The sequence below is a fragment of the Paramormyrops kingsleyae genome, chromosome 16 (genome assembly GCF_048594095.1).
Source record: "Paramormyrops kingsleyae isolate MSU_618 chromosome 16, PKINGS_0.4, whole genome shotgun sequence".
Classification (NCBI taxonomy): domain Eukaryota; kingdom Metazoa; phylum Chordata; class Actinopteri; order Osteoglossiformes; family Mormyridae; genus Paramormyrops; species Paramormyrops kingsleyae.
Window position 1 is genome coordinate 31,343,355 of NC_132812.1, and position 25,481 is coordinate 31,368,835.

General features: G+C 43.5%; 1 protein-coding gene across 1 annotated transcript in view; it reads right to left on the bottom strand.

Annotated features, from left to right (window-relative positions):
- Positions 1-855: 855 nt before the first annotated feature.
- Positions 856-25,481, bottom strand: part of LOC111850275 (uncharacterized) — a 33,772-nt gene continuing 9,146 nt past the window's right edge. The window contains exons 2-3 of the mRNA XM_023823995.2: positions 5,702-5,987; positions 856-4,282 (exon numbers count right to left, since the gene is read on the bottom strand). Of these exons, the coding sequence (XP_023679763.1) occupies positions 2,364-4,282; positions 5,702-5,978 (2,196 nt within the window). The 5' untranslated portion in view covers positions 5,979-5,987 and the 3' untranslated portion in view covers positions 856-2,363. The remainder of the gene's footprint in view (positions 4,283-5,701; positions 5,988-25,481) is intronic.

Below are 25,481 nucleotides of genomic sequence, written 5' to 3' on the forward strand. Positions count from 1 at the left end.
TACAACGGTAAAGTAAAAAGAAGTATAGTCTGTCTGATTTCAATGATTTGGTTTGGAAAGCTATTGTTCCATAAGAGGCCCAGCAGACACATGTACAGTAGAACCTTGAAACTCAAATGCCTCTCAACTCGACCAGCTTGGATGTCGATTTTTTTTCAGGACTTCTACCTTAACGTAAATCTTGGAATGTGACCATCCTGCTAAAACTTGTATGGGTCAAGATGCGTTCAACTCTACCAGTTCAGACCTCGAACGGGTTGGTTGAGAAAAATCTAGCCACAACTTGACCAAAAACTCGGAACACGACAAGACAAAACAGACCTGCTAAAATTTGTACAGATAGAGATGTGTCTCCCCTTCCAAACAATAACCCCTGCATCCCTCCCCCTCTCCACCTGCCACTTCCAGTTTGCCATCAGCTCACATCAATACAGGTAAAGTGCTCATCAATTGTCATTTATTTTATGTTTATTGCTTTTGTATATGTGCTTTTTCATATGTGTATTAGTTTTGTATTGATTGTTAATCAATTATTTAGGTAGGTAGACAGGTTTAAATAGACAATCATTTGGGGGTCTGGAACGGATTAAATTCATGTACATTATTTCTTAGGGGGAAATTCGACTTGGGCCTCAACCAAATCGCAACTCGACCAGCCTTCTGGAACAGATTAAGTTTGTGTTCCAAGGTACCACTGTATTAGCTTATACATTTAGGTTGGGAATTTCACTGGTTCATTGAGAGAGATGGGTTTGCGGTCACATTTTTAATTCTAATTTGTGTATTTTAACATTTGTATTACAAATCCTTTCTTTTTACGTGAAACATTGAACCAATATGTAATGAAACCACAGGTATGTTATAAGAAGTATTTTTTCTTTATTAAAAAAGACCATAAAACTGTGCATTTCATCCATTTATCCTGGGCAGAGGGGCCTGGAGACTATTCCAGGAAGCATACAGAACAAGGCCAGGGATCAGCTGGAGAAGATGGCAGTCCATCACAGGGCAGACATACAATGGGCAATTTAGAGACATCAACCATTTTCTAAACAGTACTCAGAAGAAATCCACACAACACAGGGAAACATGCAAACTCCACAATCCCACACAGAGCCGAGGCAGGAGATGTGAGGCAATAGTGATGTCTACTAAACCACCACATCGCCCACACTCGATTTCATGTGGCTATATACTTAACTCCATTGTCAGGACAACTAAACGAAACAAAAGAAGTATACATTGATTTCAAATTCCTCCCTTCCTCTTTACATTCTTTATTCTGCTTTTCTGCACATATATAAACTCAGGTAATCAGTAGTCAAACATGAATTACAATATTGACGAAAACATTTTGGTCAGCTTTGCATTATGGGAATCATAGGGGTCATTTTTTTCAGCTCTGTGTCCAAGAAATGATCCTCAGTACAAGTAAGCTGCAATGAAGACTTTCCATCTGAACCGGTCATCATTTATTATGTAGATATTTTGTATCTGCCTGTACTTTTCACTGATAAGTGAAAAAATAAACTGGTCATTCTCAATGTCACACATGTAACCAGCCCAAGACTAGTGCACTTTAAAGTACCATTAAAGTAATATTCCTACGTAAAAGAGTATGTGGAAGATATAAACATTGTTTTTATAAACCTTTGAACAGTGTTGGCTCTACCTTTTGAGGTGGCCTTGGCAAATCGTTACTTGGGAGGCGCCGGCTACCAAGAACACTGATGATCATTTCAATTCCTCTATTAGAACTGTGGCAGTTTCTGGCACTGGAAAGTTGGAGACCCAAGGCAACTGCCTATTCCCCCTTTAGCTGGAGCCGTCCCAGACTTTAGATCATGGAATAGGAGGCCTGCTTCAAAGGAGACCCACACTAAGGTTATGAAAATAGTTTGGTACTAGAAAATGCAATATTTCTCATTTGTCAAAAATACGAAAACGTTCATCTTTTTTTAGGGGGGCACTGCCATTTCCAAACAAACAAAAAGGCATGATATTTGAAAATAAGAAATCTTATTTTCATTGCAACAAAACTAGAAAACAAGTGCCAAACATGTACATAAATAAGCTATTTCGAGCTATTTGTCATTGAAAAACTACTGATGTTTCAAAATAAATATTAAGCTGGTCTGTAGTATGTTCCTGTAGTCAAGTAATTGTTTTACTTAGATTATTTTTGTTTCGCAAACAAGAAATTGTAGTCTTCTAGTCTGTATCATACCTTTAAAAGTTGAATATGCAGTATGTACCTTGACATTCCGATGTGTATTTGGAGGGTAGGAGTTGGCACAACTTGCCCACTTGTCACTGTTGATTTAAAAACCTTAAAAAAATTGTATTTCCTTTTCAAAATTCTGTTACACTGGGTACAATAAATATCCAGAGAAAGATGAGTGGACATATTGGCCAGCATAAAGTCCAGCTGCCTGTTCTGATGGAAGCTGGATGTAGACAGTGTCTCCTTGCTTTAGTGGGAGCACTGCGCTCCCTGAAGCCTGGTCCAGGAAACCTTTTTTGTACTCATCGTATGTGTACATAACAGGCTCATTGTTCCTGAAAAGAGCCACCCACACATTGGCTCCTTTGCAGTGGATGTGGTAAACAAAGTAATAAATACCAGGAATGTTGCAGGTGAAAATGCCACTCTGTGGATTGTAGTTCTGACCTCCATTATAGAGAACCTTGTTAAATACCACCGGAGCACCCACAGGAGGGAAAGGTGTTGTTAACTGAGCTGTGAATGCAGGCACATCTAGGCCATTTACACCCATAAAGTCTCCTCCATGTTTGCCCTTCTTGTAACCTTGCGGTAAAGTTTTGGCTCCTTCCAGATCAAGACCCATCTCAGGCTGGACTTGCCCAATGCCGGGTGGCTGTGCTGGAGGTCCAGGGGGCCCAGGAGGCCCAGGTTGTCCTGGTCTGCCAGGTAGACCAGGAGGCCCACTTGGACCAGGTTTTCCTGGAGGTCCTAAGGGACCTTGGATCCCTGGAATTCCCTCACCAGGGAGGCCAAGCTGGCCAGGTGCTCCAATTTCTCCCTTGGGACCTGGAAGTCCTGGCGGCCCTAATGGGCCACCGGGACCCATAAGTCCTGGGATACCCTTTGGACCTTGGGGACCTTGGTCGCCGGGGAATCCCCCTTCACCTTTGATGCCAGGCAATCCAGGGGCACCAGGAGGTCCCGGTAATCCTTTGTGCCCATTTTCCCCTTTCGGGCCTAGTGGTCCAGGAAAACCACGTGGTCCGGGCTGTCCCTCCTCTCCTGGTAATCCATGCTGACCTGGTAACCCAGGGGGTCCTGGTAGACCTTGAGGTCCTGCTTGCCCTGGTAGCCCATTGGCACCAAATTCTCCTTTTGGACCGGGGAAGCCAAGGCCTCCAGGTGGCCCCATTGGCCCTGGCAAGCCATGAGCTCCAACGGGTCCCGGGGGGCCAGCCATTCCTGGGAAGCCTCCATGACCTTTTTCACCCTTTGCTCCAGGAGCACCAGGTAAGCCACCCAGTCCCTTGTCCCCTTTGGGGCCAGGATATCCTGGTTTCCCAAATCCTGGTAAGCCTGGGGCACCTGGTAAGCCTTGTGGGCCTGGTTCTCCTTTTCCTCCAGGAAATCCAGGTTGTCCTGGCAGCCCATCTTGTCCTGGTTTAGCAATACCACGTAGTCCTGTCGGGCCAGGCGGTCCCCTCTCACCTGCTGGTCCTGAAACCCCTGGCTCTCCAGGAGGACCTGTTTTCCCTGAAACTCCAGGTGCCCCTGGGAGCCCATTCAGACCCGGTTTTCCTACTCCAGGGAGTCCTACTTGACCTGCTGGCCCTGGGGGTCCACCCAGACCTTTAAGTCCTGGTAATCCAGGTAAACCAATTCCTTTGTCACCTTTAGGCCCTGGTAGGCCTGGTAATCCATTGAGACCCTTATGACCAAATTCCCCACGGGGACCTGGCTGTCCTGGAAACCCCTGGCCTCCTTGTTTTGCCAGGCCCGGCAGTCCTGGAGGTCCAGGAAGACCTTGCGGCCCTGGCAATCCCATTGGTCCTTCTCCACCAACATCACCCAGCTCACCCTTTGGTCCAGGCAGTCCCATTCCTCCTGGTTTTCCTGGCATTCCTGGCATGCCTGGCTTGCCTATGCCAGGATATCCTTGGGGACCAGGGGGACCTGGCTTCCCCTGTGGGCCTGGTAGACCATGGCCAGGTAGTCCTGGGGGGCCCTGAGGTCCAGGGGGACCCTGGGGGCCAGTGTCTCCTGGAAGTCCCTTCTCCCCTCTGAGAATCGCTTTACCTGGGAAAAAAAATATATATATATATTATTTTATTTTTTCAGAAAGAGGATATATACATCTGTCACAGATTTTTTTATTTTCAGTATTTTAGCTTTAATTGATTTACAGTACCAGTCAAAACTCAGGACACACCTGCTTTAATGCATTTCTCTTTATTTTGAGGTATATTATTCACCTTATAGTAAAAGGTCTTGAGTCAATTAAGTAATATATAGTAGATTTTGCAACAAGTAAGAGTAAAATTTAATTTTATACTCTTTGATATAGCCCCCTTTTGCTTCGATGACAGCATTGCAGACTCTTGGCATTCTTTTAACCTGCTTCTAGATGTAGCCACCCAGAATACTTCTTCAACAATCCTGAAGGAGTTTCTACCAGTTCTGGGCAAAATCTGGCTACCTTGTTTTTAAGCCTAGTTCATACTTCATTTTTCTATGAGCGCTTTCGGGCTGCAGACAGTAGTGTACATGGAAGCTTTTGTTCATACTACACTTGATACTGTACACAAACACAAGCAGTGTAGTATAACTTCTTATAAACAGTTTTAAAATTGTTTGGGCTAGGCTTTGGGGGGGGGGGGGGGGGGGGGGGGTTAAGTTAACATGGCATACTGCAGTATTTTGAAATCCATGTGATGAAATTAGCTGGGACACCCCCCCAAATGCCGGAATACTGTTGCTTTGAAGATACCATATATCATGGTATAATGCCTGAATAGTATGAAAAATTAGATACGTAGTTACCATCTCCTCGTACAGCTGCTCACCATAACTACTGCAACAACAATTCTTTGTCTACTCTTTCTTGGTTAATCTCTGCTCTGTGAAAGTCCATACTGCCACCTACTGGAAATCCCTAGTTGATTATCTTGCACATGCACACGCATAATTTCTGCCAGACAAAAATATCTGGGCGACAGGGACACCATCCGCAGCAGTCCTGTGCAAACCCCCGATGATGAAATTGAATTCACCTCACTCTGTGCATGACCGAAAGCACATGAGGTGAAGTGTAAATTGGCCTTTCAGTGTATAGATTTTAAGTCAGGGGATATCTAAATTATTTGACTGTCTGTAATAAATTGTTTTAATTAAAAAATTCCCTCCTTCTGATTAATATTCAGATCTTACTTACAATGTTTCAGATAGGAAGCAATAGTAGTGTTCATTAATGCTGTAACAGTAAATTCATAATGCAAGCAGTTCATTCAACCAATAGCCAGAGGTGGACATTTCAGGTCCAGAAAGTAAAAATCCAAACAAGAATTTTGTTTCAAATTTGAGCATAAAGAGTCATAATCACAGAGTACTCAACTGGTTGGTTGAAACAAAATCCTGGTTTGGATTTTTACTTTCTGGACCTGAAATGTCTGCCTCTGAAAAGAGCTGTGCTTTGTGACATTTGTAAGGCATCCTTACCTTTACCTTTGTCTTTGTGTGGCATCTCCTGGGCTAAATGCATGGGAAAGTGTGGCAATTCTTTCCTGTACTGTGGAAGCACAGCCCCCTCCTTTCTATACTGCACATGCGGCATCTCCTGACCCAGGTAATGCTGTGGGGGCAGCCCGTCGTTCCCCAAGGGGATGTGAGGTAACTGCGGCTGCTGGGCCAGCTGCTTGTGTCCATAGTACGCTCCCCCACAGACACCGTGCAACGAGCCCAGAAACACCATGACAGACGTGGAGAGAAGGAACATTTCTTTGACCTGGTAGAGGGAGAAGGAGTGAGAGACACAAGTACAGCAGAACAACTGGAAAACTGATTAAGTCTTTCTGTTCTGATTCTGCAAATAACTAGGTTACTTTTGAACTTGAAAACAGTTACTGTTGAAAAAAACATGCAGTGTTTCTCAGGTCTGCACCTAACCACACTGTTATTAAGCGTTTATACTCATTATAGAGAGTTATACCCTTGATGTTAACAACTTATAACATCAAACACAGTCTTCTTTAATATACAAGAAAAAGTTAAACATTATCCTCAGGAAATCATTGAGGGAATTTCATAAGCTAACAAGTAGCCTACCAACTGAATCCCAAGAGCAAAATTGTCATAAAAAGAAAGTTAAATGACATACTACATGTGTTCATTTTATCCTCACTGTTCAATAAACACACATATGCATCCTGTATATGTTGGACACATATCCTACCTGAGATGTAGCAATTTGTGAGGTTCTGGTTTTTGTCAGTTACCATAGTGATCTTGGTAACACTTTCCATGAATGCCATGTTGATAAGAATTTATGAACACATTCATAACATAATTGTTATTTTGAAAATGAACATTGTTAAATGACTAAAATTATATTAATCTAAAAATTTCTACTCCTTTGACACTGCATTCTGATCATAAAAGAAGTGTATTTATAATATTTCAACAAGGATGCATGTCAAAATGTGCACCCCCTGTGTTTAATAATAATAACACAGGTCCAATTTTTTTTTTTCAGGTGCCAAGGGTTTTTGAATGGACTTAGGGTATTTTGAGGGTGCTGAATTAAAAAATCCCATTACTTTTGCTGAATTGGTTCTAGTTTTTGAGATAACTGACATCCATGAAAATAATGCATTCCCCCAATGTGACTTGTGTGTGATAACAAATGCAACAGCTTTTGGTCTGTCTTTTGACTCTTTAATGAAAGAGTATAATTATTTTGTATTTCAATTTGTAGGCCTACAATGCTATAAAAGCAACTTTTTGTGCTGAGGCTGGGTTTGAACCGACGACCTTGTGATTACACTTGGTTTACATGAATAACAAAGCAGACCCTTCTCAAAGCAGGCTGACATCGGTGTCCACACCTCCATACGGCTCCAGTGAGTGATATCTGTCATAGTCTTTTATTCAGAAACAAGCCGTCATGGAAGGTTGTGAATAGCGTAGGCCTGTATGAAATGTACATGTTGTAATCCACAGGTAAATACGGGTGACCTCACTGACGCCAAATTAACAGTGAATAGCATAGGCCTGTATGAAATGTACATGTTGTAATTCACAGGTAAATACGGGTGACCTCACTGACGCCAAATTAACAGTGAATAGCGTAGGCCTGTATGAAATGTACATGTTGTAATTCACAGGTAAATACGGGTGACCTCACTGACGCCAAATTAACAGTGAATAGCATAGGCCTGTATGAAATGTACATGTTGTAATTCACAGGTAAATACGGGTGACCTCACTGACGCCAAATTAACAGTGAATAGCGTAGGCCTGTATGAAATGTACATGTTGTAATTCACAGGTAAATACGGGTGACCTCACTGACGCCAAATTAACAGTGAATAGCATAGGCCTGTATGAAATGTACATGTTGTAATTCACAGGTAAATACGGGTGACCTCACCTAACAAGGCAGTTTTTTCTGTTTGCCCAATGCAGCTCATGTTTTAGACCATTTTTTGCATTTTGAAATAACAATTTTTTATGATTTTTTTAAACATTTATGACCAATTTCTGAAACTGTGAACGAGCCCTAGACTACTCATATTTAAAATCCAATAGCTAAGAAGAGAGTTTGGGCCCCATGAAAGCATATCATATTGGGCCCCCAACTCAGACCAATCCAATTATGTTCCAAATTTTTTAGGGCCCCTGTCACTTAAGGGCTCTTGGAATTGTCCTAACTGCCCCCCTCCCATATGGCACCCCTGCCTAATAATTCCCTAACCAAAAAGCTTAATTATATAGCACTAAAATTGGGATAAATGAGGGACCCCCTTTCACGTTCCTGCATTTGTCATTCGCGGTTTCCGTTAGACCGACTCGCAAGTTGGCTGTGAACAATCAAATGGAAATATTCTGTGATCTTGCTGAATGATCACAGGCCAAAAACAATACTGACAATGAGCATATAGAATCATATAATATATAAATATTAGTGATACATAATATCTGTTAGTATAAGTCTATACTGTATCACTTAATTGACTTGGGTACGCCGCACACCTTTGTCTCAGCAACCTGCCTCACTCACGTGTAACTTGTCTTTGTGACCCTGGAACCATTTCAATGGTAATTTTGCATTTTAAATAATGGGTCCAATACCTAGTAAATGGTGCGTACTGTAGTAACTTGTACATGACAAAGACATAACTTACATGGTTTGTATATTATATAAAATGTCTAGATAAGAAACAACAAGGCAATTTAATATGCAATGTGTACAGTACAGTACTGTTTGTTTAGAAATTGGTAACTAATAGACTTTTCATGTTCGTTCAGGCGAGCAGACTGTTATGATGGGCAGGGATCGTCGACACGTAGGTCTAACACTCAGTTGTGTGAAGGGGTTACTGTACTTTGTGAAAATAAAGTTAATAAAATATGTCATAGTAAGTGCATTTAAAGCAATGAACCCCATTGAACCACATAGCAGTGATGAAAATGTCATTAAAAAAAACATGACAAATGAGGCAGTTAATCCATGACCTCGATTTAAGTGGCATTTTACATTGAAGTGGGACAAAATAAATCACAGACATGAAAAAATTCACACAGAAACTGTACACGTAGATTCTGAATTGTAATGCTCTCAGGAGCTTATTTTCCAGTTTTGAAAAGCATTCTCCTTTAATAAAACGGAATGCAATCTTTGTCAGTTATGATCGAGGCACCCCAAGTAACATAGAGTCGCCCACGTTTTCTTTAAAAATAAGCAGCCGGACGGACAGTGGCAGGCGTGACTGACGATGCACAGCCAATCAGGAGCCGGACGGACAGTGGCAGGCGTGACTGACGATGCACAGCCAATCAGGAGCCGGACGGACAGTGCCAGGCGTGACTGACGATGCACAGCCAGTCAGCAGCCGTCTCTCATGAGACACTGAAGTCATGGTCGGAGCCATTAACAGACTGCAGTGCTATAAATCATCCTCTATAAGCTAAATTGCCAAGGATGCATCTATTGCTCTCCGTGCCTCCTATGCAAGGTTCTGCTCCTTTGAAACTCTACAGTATTAATTCAAAATTATGTCTGGCCATAGCCAAATGTGCTTCGCCAGCCAATTAGACATTTCGCAGTAGCAGGAACATAATTTCATTCATACAAGCCCAGCAAACCTAGCGATGGATGCACACTAAAGCATTGTTCATATCAAAGCTGGGGAAGATTAAACTGGGGAAGATGCTTGGTGCACAGTAAAAAGGCTATGTTTCATGTTTTAATATTTTAAAATAATTTTGCTACATAAAACAAATAAACACATAAACGAATCATAGATACAAACAAAAAAGTAGCAGCGAAAAAGCAAAAAACAGAAAAAAACGGCCAAGTTAAAAACGACTGAATGAAAAACACATTTCCTTTTTGACCACTTGGGGTCAGCATTGGCCAGCGAGTTGTATTTTTATTTAAAGTAGAAATTCTTAAAAGGAGAGGGCAGGCTAACCTATTATTGATTTTAAAGAATAAAAAAAAACATATTGATACAATATGCATTAATAATGCAGTAATATTTTTTATCTCTTTTTTACTTTTGTTTTTGCACCATCTTCCTTTTTCAAAACTATTTCCCTGAAATAATACTACCCCCACCCCCAAAACACCTTTTTTCCAGAGATACAGATTGTACAGAATCTTCTGCAGCAGAGCCCTTCTGCCATCATATGTGCTAGGTTATCCGCTGCAGATATGTAGCCTTATTCTTAATTATGATTTAATCTGCTGGACCGGGCTTACGCGCTGGTCACATCGCTGAAATACGACGGCCACTACGTCAAGATTGCATCTGTCTTTAAACCTGCCCAGATGCTGACCGTTACATGACTGGAAAAAGTGAACCCAACAAAAATATCTTCTCATTTCCAAACATCTTTTGGAGGGAAGTGACTCATCGTTGACATATCCATCGCTACGTCACTTGCTTTCTGTGCCAACAGACCCTCACTTCTGCAGTTTAACTGTATGGGAAGTGATAAACTAATTGGTGGAAAGCAGATTAAACCGGCCAGTGACTGATAAGAAACGGCAGTCCTACTCAGCAATTGTTTCCAGTCCTAAGGACTTTTGTCAATTGGATTAAAATTGGTTTAGCTGTATTCCCAGTTCTATAGTGGCCAAAACAGCCTACCATTGGTAATGAAAGTAATGTTTTAAAAGATAATACTCATGTAAGTTGCAAATAAAATGAAAAAATATATGATAAATACTTTATTTGCACAAGTATGAGTGCAGGTACACTGTAATGTTCTCTTTGCCTACTCCATCATGCTCTCCATAGCCTGGGATTAACAGCGTAGGGTCAGGCAATGTGCGGCGCCCCTGCAGGCGGGGGTAACAGCGTAGGGTCAGGCAATGTGAGGCGCCCCTGCAGGCGGGGGTAACAGCGTAGGGTCAGGCAATGTGAGGCGCCCCTGCAGGCGGGGGTAACAGCGTAGGGTCAGGCAATGTGCGGCGCCCCTGCAGGCGGGGGTAACAGCGTAGGATCAGGCAATGTGCGGCGCCCCTGCAGGCGGGGGTAACAGCGTAGGATCAGGCAATGTGCGGCGCCCCTGCAGGCGGGGTAACAGCGTAGGATCAGGCAATGTGAGGCGCCCCTGCAGGCGGGGGTAACAGCGTAGGATCAGGCAATGTGCGGCGCCCCTGCAGGCGGGGTAACAGCGTAGGATCAGGCAATGTGCGGCGCCCCTGCAGGCGGGGTAACAGCGTAGGATCAGGCAATGTGCGGCGCCCCTGCAGGCGGGGGTAACAGCGTAGGATCAGGCAATGTGCGGCGCCCCTGCAGGCGGGGTAACAGCGTAGGATCAGGCAATGTGCGGCACCCCTGCAGGCGGGGGTAACAGCGTAGGATCAGGCAATGTGCGGCGCCCCTGCAGGCGGGGTAACAGCGTAGGGTCAGGCAATGTGAGGCGCCCCTGCAGGCGGGGTAACAGCGTAGGATCAGGCAATGTGAGGCGCCCCTGCAGCCGGGGGTAACAGCGTAGGATCAGGCAATGTGCGGCGCCCCTGCAGCCGGGGGTAACAGCGTAGGATCAGGCAATGTGCGGCGCCCCTGCTCAAGGGCCCACAGGCATGTTACTGTTCTGCTGAGGCTGGGGCTCAAACCGATGATCAGAGGCACATAGACTTAACCTGCTGATATACACACGTCTAAAATACTGTAATAGCACAAAGTACTAGATTTTATGCTAACAGGGCTACAAAACAGATGTGTGTCTCTATTGATCCATCTTGATGCTCGTTTTAATGATGACCCTAAAAATCAACAAAACCACACAAACTCCTCATCTTACACTGTAGCCGTCTACATGCTGGTGATGCGTAATGTATATGACTGCTTTGGCTCTGTAGTCCTCTATGATGGTAGTTCAGGCTGTGAGATCCAGGCCACGTGCCTCATGCTGCCTATGTCTTAGTGACAATGATGAATGGGCTGTCTAAGTTCTCAGAGAGCTGATGATTTTAACACTGACTCACCATCTACGCTCCCCTGTGGAACTCCACCTTAAAGAATTTAAGAATCTGTCCTTGTTTTCTACAGAGAAAGCCCCAGACTTCCATAAAGCCTGTTAATATGTTTTAGTATAATCGGTGTTACCATGCGTCCGGGTTTCCCCAGACACGCCCTGTTTTTGGGCCACTAACCAGACATCCAGGTGGTCTTTCAGTTGGCGGTTTGTCCGAGTTTAGCGCTGCGATGCGTATGTTGTCCGAGTTTAGCGCTGCGATGCGTATGTTGTCCGAGTTTAGCGCTGCAATGCGTATGTTGTCCGAGTTTAGCGCTGCAATGCGTATGACCCAATGTTGCAAGTTACAGTGGACCAAGTGAAGGAAAAGGCACGAATTTTCAATATACAGCAGCCACTCCGTGTCATCACACAGCGTTTGCCAAGCTCGTGCACATGTTAACTTCAAAATTAAATAATATGCACATCCCTACGTAACACGCAGCATTTTGTAACCATTCTTGAAAAAGACTTTTATACACATATATTGCGTCAATCATATGTAGATTGTAAAAGGAGAGTTAATTGTAAGGTTACCACTCAAATTTTCGTTTTACGGGGGGGTTCAGAAAGCTCATTAATATTCTTGAGAGAAGCCCTACCTGATTGGTCTGTGAAGGTGAAAACTCATTAATATTCTGATCCCCAGATACGTACAGTATGGTCACCCTAGTGTTGGCCAAGTGTGCCTCTGTCAGCTCCGATGGCAGAAAGCAGGCAAAAGGTTGCAAATGATGCAAAATAAGAACAATGAGAAGAGAAAATCAGGCTCCCTGCAAATCGGCAAATGGTGCCTTTGAACAGGCCGGTGAATCTATCTACAGGGATGTTTCATCCTTTGATCTTTTTTGAGCTGTCATGGTATATTTTTCTAGTGAGCCAGTTCATTTTGTCCTTTGTATCTTGCTGTTAATGAAAAGAAGCATTTTGATATTTTTATTAGGCTTAGTATTTTATTGAGTTACTCTGGTTTTAGTTTTAGCTTAAAATTCCATCCACTTCTGTAGTATGCAATCTAGTTGAACATGATGAGTTGTGAAGCACGGCATTCTCTAAACCCAGAGCTTCTTAGTTAAAATTTCTATGTTCTTTTACCAGGACTGTTCATGCTGTTTCTTCAAAACGGGGCTGAAGCAGACGCAATAACACTAGTGAATCTGTGTAACGTGAAGGCCTGAAAAGAATGAGTGGGAAAAAACAGCCAAGCAGTCCTGATCAAATTCTTGTGACACAGCGATTCTGAAGCCCTATGTTAGCCCAAACCACTAGGCTGACCTAAGATGGAACTCACAGCAACATTGGATCCAGATGTGCTCCAGAGGCCCAGCTGTTCAGAATTGAGGCCCATCACATAGCAGGGAAGCGGAGGCGTGGCAGAGAATGTATGTATACACAGTCACACGGATGGCAGGGGGGACACTGATACTCAGACAAGGAACAGCAATGATAGACGGCTAATTCCTTATTGGTGATATTCGGTCACCATGGATGACACTGCTTCATGGGCTTATGTGAAAAAAGGACACAAGAGATTACTGAAGATCAACTGAAGATTTACTGAAGATCTCAGTAAAATTTCGGAATTGATGTTTCATGTAGAGTTGAAATGGAAGAGAAATTTGAGTTCCAGTTTCCAGCGGTTCTCTTAGCATTGTACTCGTGTGGTCAAAAAAAAATTAATCCCTCCATCTCTACATCTCCATCTTTACTACCTACATTCAGTGACAGAGCTAGATTTAGTTTAACTGGATTTAGCTGGATTTAGTTTAACAAGACAAGTATTGATGCTTATCTGCATGGGAGCATGGAAAGTCTTTGCAGTGGAATAAGTGCTGCCATTTTGCAAACTGTTGATATATATATATATATATATATATATATATATATATATATATATACACTATATATATATACACTATATATATATATATATATATATATATATATATATATATATATATATATATATATATATATATTAAGTACTGGTTGTTTTAACTGTGGTATTTATTTCCTGTGAACTAACGAAGAAAGAAATGATTTTTGCCATAAAACCAGTCAATTTGCAATATTTTCACTGAAGTAAGCAAGAGTCCCCAGACTTTCTGTGAGCACTGTACATTAGCTTCAGCCATGTGTTTTTTCTCTGTGGCTGCACTCAAACACGAATGGGCGTAACACTGCGTTACCAATGGTATGTTTCTGGGCAAGCCAGCGAGACTCTCAGACATGCCTAAGGGTTTTGTGGTCAGGCAGTAATCGGCCAACCAAATAATCACAATGTAACCAGAGTGTAATTTTTATGCAGGATCTCCTGAGAGAGGAGAGTCTGTGTAGCGGTGGAGAGCTGGCCTTCGCGCTACACAGACACACTTCTGACGCAGCAAAGCTTGCGAAGCTCTGCCTTCAGTGGCTTTTTCTGTGGTCTGGCTGGGACTTCAGTGGCAGTGAAGTTTATTCAAAGAAGAAGAGGCTAGACTGAGAAGAAACTTCATGAAAAGAAACATACTGTAGACAGTTTGGTACACATTGCTAAGGTATATTTACCCTGCAAGTCAGTTATTAAAAGTATTTTAGCCATTATCACATATACCATTTAAATTTATTCAATTTATCTGAGTACATATATTACTACTGAGACAGATGCTACTTCACGCAATTCCACTCTACTGATGTATGCTTCATCTACCAGCTGGGAAAGCAAACAAACACTTATTTAACACTTTATTTGATGGAATCTGCTGTGAAAGGTGCTATATATTGAATATAAATTGAATTGAAATCAATTGAATTTAAAATGAAAACCATTTTAAATGAGTATGATCCCTGACAACAGAATGCATTAATCTGAAAGATATGAATTTCTGGAATAATCTTACATTTCCATTTTACATTCTTAAATACCTGCCAATTAAATTGCAGGTACCATGGTGCTTTATGTAAACAAAAAGCTCTACCTTTTGCCGCATACATTATCCACACGAGGTGTAAGTTTTGGCAGCATAGACTGTACGACACTACAGGAGTAGCCGTAAGAAGAAAATTCAAACAGTATTTGATTATTGGTAAAATGCATTATTTTATGGTAGTTAATGAATTTGGGATTGAGAGAATTGTCTTTCTCCACCCTACAGATTTTCCTGGAAACCTCTTTATGAAATACATTGTCAATTTTTCACGTTTTGTTTACCCCTAGAAAAATTTCCTGCTCGAATCTGTATTTTTTATTTCTCAGGGGAAATGTTAGATATTTAATTTCTCACTCAGTAAAATATTTTTCTTGGTCGAATTATTTCTTCCTAAACTGCGAGGTCAAAATTACCTTAATATAAGAGATTCAGAAATTAAATTTCAGCGTGTCACACGAGAAACGCCTAAGGTATACTCTCACCGGAGGTCGGGGGAGAACATCACGGGGAACGCCTGAGATATACTCTCACCGGAGGTCGGAGGAGAACATCACGGGGAACGACTGAGGTATACTCTCACTGGAGGTCAAGGGAGAACATCACGGGGAACGACTGAGGTATACTCTCACCGGAGGTCAAGGGAGAGCACCACGGGGAACGCCTGAGGTATACTCTCACTGGAGGTCGGGGGAGAACATCACGGGGAACGCCTGAGGTATACTCTCACTGGAAGTCAAGGGAGAACACCACGGGGAACTCCTGAGGTATACTCTCACTGGAGGTCAAGGGAGAACACCACGGGGAACGCCTGAGGTATACTCTCACCGGAGGTCGGAGGAGAACATCACGGGGAACGACTGAGGTATACTCTCACCGGAGGTCAAGGGAGAACACCACGGGGAACGCCTGAGGTATACTCTCACCGGAGGTCAAGGGAGAACACCACGGGGAACGCCTGAGGTATACTCTCACCGGAGGTCGGGGGAGAACATCACGGGGAACGCCTGAGGTATACTCTCACCGGAGGTCAAGGGAGAACACCACGGGGAACGCCTGAGGTATACTCTCACCGGAGGTCGGGCGAGAACACCACGGGGAACGCCTGAGGTATACTCTCACCGGAGGTCGGGGGAGAACACCACGGGGAACGCCTGAGGTATACTCTCACCGGAGGTCGGGGGAGAACACCACGGGGAACGCCTGAGGTATACTCTCACCGGAGGTCGGGGGAGAACACCACGGGGAACGCCTGAGGTATACTCTCACCGGAGGTCGGGGGAGAACACCACGGGGAACGCCTGAGGTATACTCTCACCGGAGGTCGGGGGAGAACACCACGGGGAACGCCTGAGGTATACTCTCACCGGAGGTCGGGGGAGAACACCACGGGGAACGCCTGAGGTATACTCTCACCGGAGGTCGGGGGAGAACACCACGGGGAACGCCTGAGGTATACTCTCACTGGAGGTCGGGCGAGAACACCACGGGGAACGCCTGAGGTATACTCTCACCGGAGGTCAAGGGAGAACACCACGGGGAACGCCTGAGGTATACTCTCACCGGAGGTCGGGGGAGAACACCACGGGGAACGCCTGAGGTATACTCTCACCGGAGGTCGGGGGAGAACACCACGGGGAACGCCTGAGGTATACTCTCACCGGAGGTCAGGGTAGAAAACCTTTCAAACAGTCAGACTACATGTGTTCAGCAGCATGTCTTGTTTTTTATTACAGTTAATGTCTTAACTGATTAACACACATTGATGGAGCTGTTGACTGAATGAAATGCAAAAATTAACACAATAAACACATGTTTTATGAACACAAAGTGCACTGACAAGGTTTTGGGCACACCAACACTTTTATAAAAACAAATTTACCCCATATTTTCCTTGTTAAAATCAGAAAAACCACATTAAAATAAGATTTAAGGTATTTTTAAAGATGGATTAATCAAAGTAATTGACAATTGATGATAGTATCATCGATTTATGGACATGGGGTTTTATGTTTTTGTTTTAGAAATATTTACTTATTGTGTAATCAGTACAAGTATATTTTAGTTTTACAAAGACATTTTCATAATGTATAAAAACATAGTGATTCTTCCATTAACACTCTGATACTTTGATTTGCAGTAAATTAAGAGTAATATTCAGCCTAATTTAAATGTGGTACTCATCAGACTGTCATAAAAAAGTACCAATTTGTACCTCTGAAGATACAATTACTTGTCACTTGGGCTGTGCCTTCAAGGGTCTGCCATTTAAGATTAACTAATAGCCTGCAAAATTCAGGTTTTAGATCCATAAAGAAAAAAAATATATTTCTCACTTGGTAGGAGATATACAGAAATATGCCTCATCTTGTAATGTTCTGGTTTTCTGTAGTGAAAATAAGATGAATAAACCACAAATATGGCTTCTCTAAATGTTTTTGCTGCTCTGGGTTCAAACTAAAGATGGGGCAAATGAGGCATTGAATCCACTGCTGAGTGAGATTATTGTATGGTGTCAATCATGGTCTGTAAAAACCCACTGAGGCACAGTAAAGCAAAGCACCGCGTGGATGACAGCATATGTTTGACAAGCGTAACTCATCCACGGCAGATCTGCACGTTCAATTTCTTCCATCACTCGTACAAACTGGTATTGTTCCCTCTGAAACTGGCACCAAACTCAGGATAATGAGATGCTCTGTTTCTCAAATTCTGCCATTTCCTGGAACGTCTAGTTTAAGATGGATAAAGTCTAGCACACCTTCCCCACCTGCCGCACCTTAGACGTAGCGTAGAGCCACAAGAGGGAGGGGAACTCTGCCTTCCTGTCGCACACAGTTAACGTGGAACAGTGGGAATGGGGATCCCATTCTGCGACACATTAACAGCATAGAGACGCATGTAAAATTGAAATGACTTTGCCAGAGTTGTGGATTGTTTTAAATTGGTTCCTTCTTACAAGGATGAATTCAATTTGCGCAAATGTAAATACAGAGGAATCTTTACTTATTGGTGTAACTGGTCTTTCTAATTCTAATAGCAGCACTGACACATGTCTTGAAAGATAAAGTACATTTTTAATTACATTTTCAGCACATTTTAAAAAAGGTTACCACAAAAAAGTATGCTTTCTTTAATATTCCAAAAAGATTAAATATCATATAAATATTTATATTAATTATTGATTTTTCTTTTATCACAAAAACTATATGTAATGATTTTATTTACTTATTAATTATGATTAGCCAGATAACATGGATATGGATTATACAATTAAGCAATCAATAAAAGTGCTAATTATTAGTGTAAAACAGAAAAACATGAGCAGGACTGCTCATCCAGAAGGGACCAGTAACTGTTTCTATAAATTTGTTTTCTGAAGACTTTTAATTTAATTTTTATCATTCAAGTCTAAATTTTGACAGCCCTTAATAGGTAAGGTTGCGTCCGCAAACAATGACACAAAGCCACCAGATTCCAGTTTTCCCACTGAGATAATGGAAAGAGAGTGATAACCAGTCACAGTAGTGTGTAATGGACAATATGGTGCAGCCGGTGAGGACATTCCCTGGACACAGCTAGAGAACACAAGATAACACAAAAAACGTTGGCTGGGTATGGAGATGTACCACAGTGTTCCGGAAAGCAGTGCTCTCCCAAGAGGGGTCCCAAAAAGATCATGATAGACGGAAACATCTCCAGACTCCTTAGGTCAGTGTTCTGCTCCCTCCGAGCTCCTGCAAAAAAGTGGACTGACTGGGACTCCTCAAGGACTGGGGTGAGAACCAGTGCCTTAGATGGAATGTAGGCTACAAGCTGTAAACAACTGTGTTACATCATTCAGCTGAAGTGTTTAGGGGTTTTTATTTTCCACTCTGTGCGAAACATTCTGCTGAAATAGCACACAAATCTGATTTGACCATTTGAACCGAACCAGAAGGAAGGTTGGGAAGTAAGCAATAATAAAAACGGTAAACGTGCTCTATGACTAGCTAGAGAATTAGTAAGTACTACCTTCAAAGGCATTAGCTAAAGACCAAGGGAGTCAGAACTTGGACAAAAGAGAAATAGTCCGAGGAAAGTCTTGGACTTTGCTTGAAAGAGCACCAAGGGTTTAAATGCTAGATGAAACAGACAGAACACATGTTCCTGATTGCCTGTAACACTTGTGCTCACAGCTGAAAATACTCAAAAGAGACTGGGATATTAGAAAAGAAACAAATAGAAACAAATATGGGAAGACTTCACCTAGAGACCTGAAGTGATCCCTAAAAAAGTACACCACTAAATTTCATTCTCTGCAATTACTGTAGCATCTTGTTAATTTGAGATAATGATATGAAATTAGCATAGCGAATTAGCATTGCCTTGATTTGCCAGCAAATCTTCGCCTGGAAGCAAGTTTGCTAACTGACATAAACAATGTAATCCAGGACTAGCTGTGAAATCACATGGAAAATACCCCAGTTTGCATGGGTCAACTGCGCACGTGCAGGAAAAGAACCATCCAGGCATTTCTAGTGCATCCCAGGAGCTGCACACCTCATTGACATCTGAATATTCTCATGAGCTACAGTACTGTGCTGTTAGAGTGAAAATTGTATATACCTTATCATATTATGTGTGTACGTGCAAACATATTATCTGCTCCCTAAACTTAGAAAATACGTTGAGGCAGGATGTTCTCCCTGTGCGTCAAACGGTGTGAAACAGGAACCATGACCCTGGGTGCGATAGTGGGATTCTGTCAACGTGGCAAGGGGCCCACCCGAAAGAATACAATGTTTCCTGATAACCCTTTGTGTGCAGGAAGCTTCATCAGCCTTAACAGGTTGAAAACACACCCCAAGTAGACCCCTCCCCGCCAAGTATAAATAAAGAAGCCAAGGGACTGCCCGGTGTGACACTGAACTGAGGCGCAGATACTGTCTGTTGCATCTAAGTGAGTGGGCACCCTTGCGCAAGTAAAAGAGAGAAGCGTGTTGTCTCGTTATTACCTGAGTCCTAGAAGTGCACGGGTAGGAGTGGTAAGCTACTGCGCTTCCTCCACCCAGACGGGCAGAGGAGGTCAAAGCTACGGCGCTTTCCTCCGTCCTCCCCCACATGTGCAAAAGTCTTAGGCAGTCAAAGAAAATTATGTTTAAATAATTTCCTACTATGATATTATTCCTGACAAAGTGGTTTGGATCAGTGATTTCAATACCTCACCTAAAGTCAATCCAGTATTTGGAGCAACCATCAAATATAGCCATGTAGTGTATTGACTCAACCACTAGCACTGTGATATTTAGGGTAATCAATACCTCATTAGGTTATTAACTAATGAACATAGTTAATTAAGTTAGCTGATGGTGAAATTCAATGAAAACATGGAATGACTGAGGTGCCCCTGAGGAGAGGTTTGGGAATACCTATGGTCACGAACTTAGGGCGGCGATTGAAAGAATTGGATCTCAGATACAAGCAACACCAGCCTCCCTGGGGAGGTGCCCAAGTGGGAGAAGACCCTGGGGCAGACCCAGGACATGCTGGACAGATGAAATCCCTGGGCTGGCCTGAGAGAGCCTTGGTATCCTCCCAGACGAGCTGGAGGAGGTGGCTAGAGAGAAGGAGGTCTGGGCATCTCTGCTCAGACTGCGGGTCCCGGGACCCGGCACCAGATAAATGGCACAAAATGGATGGATGGATGGACATGTGAAGACCTCCAGCTCCTTCTGCTTCCAGTGATGGCCTTTTTCTCTGTATCACAGCAACAAATATAGCTCAGAATCTGACAAATGGGGTGAGACCATTTAAATATTGCAAATGCATCTCACTTTAGAATAAAAAGTATTTCATGGTTGTAGAGTTTTTAACTGCTCATCCATTATACAGTTCAATATCAGTCATTTTTCTTCTTGATTTTATTTCAAAATAGATTCTACTTATATAGTAAGTACATGTCCCCTCTAGGTATGTGGTTTCTGTTTTGAAACGCAACTTAATATCTTTATATAGCAACTTTGTCATATTCCTGTTATCTTCTCAATGCCTAGGACAGGGGTGTCAAACTCCCGTCCTGGGGGGCCGGAGCCCAGTATAGCTTAGTTCTTTCCCTGTTCCAAATGATTCGGCTCAAGAACTGTGTGGTAATTAGCACAAGGAGGTGCAAGGAGCTGAATGAGGTGTATTAAATGAAGGGAAACCCAAAAATATGTAGGGCTCTGGCCCCCCAGGACTGGAGTTTGACACCCCTGGTCTAGGACGTCTAAATATTTCTGGTCACAGAATAACATAAATGCTCATGTTGGTTCTTCTAAAAAATGATAATAAATACAGCTGCTTATAAGGTTAAGCCTGGGACCCAATCCAATTCCTGATAGGATACCAATTCTGAAATTGGAGACGGGAATCAAAACTGAGGGGGAAAGTGTGCAGGAATGATGAGGAACACTACATTTTTTCCTCCATAAAAGAAATATTGATCAGTAGTCTGACTCTCAACCCTCTGGCACTGAGAACTGGCAGAGTCATTCAAGAATTCCCGGTTTCTTCTCCCAGATTAAACATTTTCTGCATACCTGTGCATCTTTGTATAGTGCTTATACCTGTGGCCTATTTTTTGATTGAAAGCAATTTAATTATAAATCCATGCCTTGCTTTATTTGAATCACTTACAGTAGAATCAGTGTATATGACATTGTAACTCATTTTAGAATTAATCCCATCTAAATGCTTGGCTGGAGATAACAATGACTTGATGGCATCTAATAACAATAACACAATTAGCTTCACAAATATAAAAGGCAATTAATTCACATGTTTAGATGAATAATTTTGTTGCAGTTAGAACTTATCACATGGAAGAACAAAAGACAAAAAAGAATGAATGTCCTTTTGACCATATGTCAGCCAGCTGTGCTTTATTTCAGCAAAGTTTACTTTGCTTTGGTTTTAGATGTTAAAGCTGCATAATCTAAGATATTTGTGGGAAATAAACAGTTCAGAGCATCCAGTCATGTTAGAGGAATGGTGCTCCAAAGTGGATGCTGGAAGAGCTTCATGGAGAAGAATGGCCCTGAGAATCTAAACTCTAACTGTAATCTAATCCTAACCCTAACCCTAACCCTAACCTTTGTTGGACTTTAGTGCAAACCGTGGATTGCCCATAGCAAACACCATGTTGCAAGATAAGGATGTACATAAGTGTACGTGGTACCAGAGCTCCCAGCGGTCAATGATCTATGCTGCTGTGTCATTAGTCGTGAGGCTGTGTTTTTAGGCTGTTAGTTAGATTTAAGTGCAGAGATATTAACCGATCACTGCTTGGTGGTGAGCTGTATTTGTTGCATGGGGAGGAAGCCAGATGGCCCAGGATGCCCCAGACGAGCAGAGTTTGCCAGGAACGGCTGACTGGAGCCTTTATTTCAGATGAATTCAGCTCACGCTTCTGGGTAATGTTCTTCTGTGTGCTGAGCACGGTGGGGGGCCCTGCTCAAAGCCTCAGTGGCCATGGCGGCTGCATAAAAGGCCAGCGCCAGTAATCCTAGAACTTGCTGGTGGACAGCTAGAGTGAGGAGGAATGTCAAGCTAAAGAAGCAGGTAAATGCTTGTATGATGGTCTCCAGAGACAGCTGAAAGGAAACAATGGGCCAGAAAGGCCACAGTGCAAGAAGTAACAGAGGTATAAGGTTGGGCATAGGAGGAGTATTCAGGGGCCATGCAGAGAGACCCCAAAATGTTTTGGAAAACCGTTTGGTGCTTCAGGAGAGGGAGGTGAACCGTGTCAGGGCTGTGCTAAGATGGGGTGAAAAACTGCAGACCAACTATTGCAGATATTGTAGAGAGATGGAAAAAAAAAGATTTGAGGAGCTCCCCAACATGCTGGAGATACCTTCTGACTATGATTGCAGTGCAGGATTAAAGTCTATCACCACAGCTGAAGTTGCTTAGGTAGTAGATAAAAGTCCATTCAGATGTTTAAAGCATGTGGTTGACGCACCGCTTCAATGCTGAATCGAAGGTGACTAAAGTGTCTCCAGAATAGAAACAGGGGTGGTACTGCCTGTATTTATAAAGGAAAACATGAGCATATATTCTTCCTTGGAAAGTCTATTCCAAGGTAAGACAGATGAGACTCTGCCTGATGGAGGAACCTAGGAAAACAATACAGATTCTGGCCTGGCAATGGATCAGGCAGCATCTACACTCCCCAGCACATACTGTTCTGCAGAAATATGGGGTCACTACTGTGTGTTATTTGATCCCTTAATATACCTCCTTAGTACACAATCAAAGCCTTTCAGAGTTGATGTTAGCCTCTAGGAAGAGTGCATGTTTATTATTATTGATTTTATTGGTCAAGATAGCAAGGCTGATCCATGACTGAAATGGCATCTGCTATAGGGGCTATAAATTACATCCTTGCAATTTTCAGTTGATGTTGTGCTTTTGGCCTTATCTGACCAGGATCTCAAGAGGAGGGCATAAGAATCAACACTGAAATTTCATCATTACTGACTTCAAGATCGATTTGGTGACTGCGGTTTTGTGGGCACCAAGAAGGTATATGGTGGAGAAGTGGAAGTTACCCAAGAAGCTGTATGGTCAGTCTATTGTTACGGGTGTAGTTAGAGTGATGTTATCGGCAATCAGTTGGTTTTGTCTTGATTGCGCTCGACCCGGATGTTGGGTTCACCACTAGGCGCCTACGCCTCTGTTGCCATTCAATTATACTTCGTTGAAGCTGATACTCGTGTCTGTCATCATTCTCGCGTCGTCACACTCGGACATGGTGTCAGAAGTCGGTGTACGCTTTCTCAGTTAACTATCCGCGCCCGCCTAGCATCGGCTGGGTTTGTGTCGTGGGCTGAAGTTATTCCATTCTCTCGCCGAGGACGAGACAGACTCACCCAGTGATCCCCACCATGGCGGCTAATATTCCACCTCCCGCGCCTATGAGCTTCACGGGCGATTGGTGCGCTAATTGGGATATATTCCGTGCGGAATATGAGGACTACATCCTTGTCACTGGCATAGCTGATAAGGACAAGAAAATTCAGGCAGCTACTTTACGGAGTGTGATGGGCAGTGACTGTCGGCACATTTACCGACACAACCTGAACCTCTCCGAACAGGATCAAGGAGACCCCGCCATCATACTGGACGCGCTGCAGAGGTATTTCAAGCCAGCGAAGAACACTATATACGAGAGGTACGTCTTTGGGAGCTGTAAACAGGAGGACGGAGAACCCATAGACAATTTCGTGACCAGGCTGAGAGAAAGAGCTGCAACCTGTGAGTACGGTCAGCTACGGGACGAGTTGATTCGGGACAAGATAGTACTGGGTGTTGCCAATGAGAGCACTAGACGCAGACTACTAAGGGTAAAGGAGCTGACGCTAGCCACCGCCATTGAGATGTGCCGCGCAGCGGAACTGACGGACATGCGCATGAGAGCAATGGAGATTGCCGGTCCTCCGCATGCAGAGGCTGTGCACGCCGTTGCCAGGCAACAGTCTAGGCAAACCCAATTGAGGCGGAGCGATCCACCCAGAACGGTAGAATTGGCTCTTTCATGCAAGTATTGCGGCAACTCCCATGCAAGGGGCAGGGACCACTGCCCAGCATTTGGCAGACAATGCAAATCATGTGGCACTCATAACCATTTTGCAAAGGTGTGTCAAAAAAACAAACGAAGACCAGCAGAGGGGAAAGTTTATTGTCTGGACAATTCCACAGAACATTCAGGACAGAACAGTGATGAGGACATTTACATGCACGAATCAATCGGTGCAGTACGAACAAAAGGCAAAAAATGGTTCGTAACACTGCGATTTCACAACAAGCCACAGAAATGTCAATTGGATTCCGGAGCCACATGCAATGTAATGGGCCTACAGGACAAGGTCAGACTGGCCCCCAACGCTCCGCTCGCCCCCAGTGACATAAAACTGAAGTTGTACTCAGGGGAAACGTTGTGTTCCATGGGCACTTTTGAAACCGAATGCATTGTGAGAGGCCAAAGATACAAACTCAATTTTGAAATAGTGCTAACTAGCCAGCATCCCCTTCTGTCAGGCTCCACCTGCGAACGCCTTGGCCTTATACAGTTCATGATTCCTGAGGATGTTCACATTGTGGCACATATGCAGCCTGGGCCCCTATCCAAGCACAGGCTGCTTAGTAAATACAACGATGTGTTCACCTCGCCGGTGGGATGCGTCCCGGGAGAGGTCCATTTCGACCTGGACCCCACCATTCCTCCGGTTCAATGTGCCCCGCGTAATGTTCCCATTGCCATGAAGGCAGCGGTCAAGGCCCAGTTGGATAAGTATGAGGCTGACGGTCACATAGCCCCAGTCACAGACCCCACAGACTGGATCAGCAACATGGTGATAGTCAAAAAGCCAGGGAAGCTGAGGATATGCATCGATCCTAAATTTTTAAACAAGGCCCTGAGACGCTCTCACTACATCATGCCCACTTTGGAGGACGTTCTGTACAAGCTACCGAATGCTAGGGTTTTCACCTTAGTGGACGCCCGTGATGCGTTTCTGCAGTGCAAATTGGACTATGAGAGCAGCATTATGACCACATTCTGGACCCCCTGGGGGAGGAAACGGTGGCTCAAGTTACCATTCGGCGTGTCTGTGGCACCTGAGGTATATCAGCGGAAGCAGCATGAGCTTCTCGCGGGGCTGTACGGCATCGAGCCCATTGCAGATGACATCCTAGTCGTGGGCTGTGGAGATACAGACAAGGCGGCCGAGAGTGACCACGACATCAAGCTCTTGGCCCTGATGGAGCGCTGCCGTGAGGTCAAGCTGCGGCTGGGCCTAAAGAAGCTGCAATTCAAGGTCAGT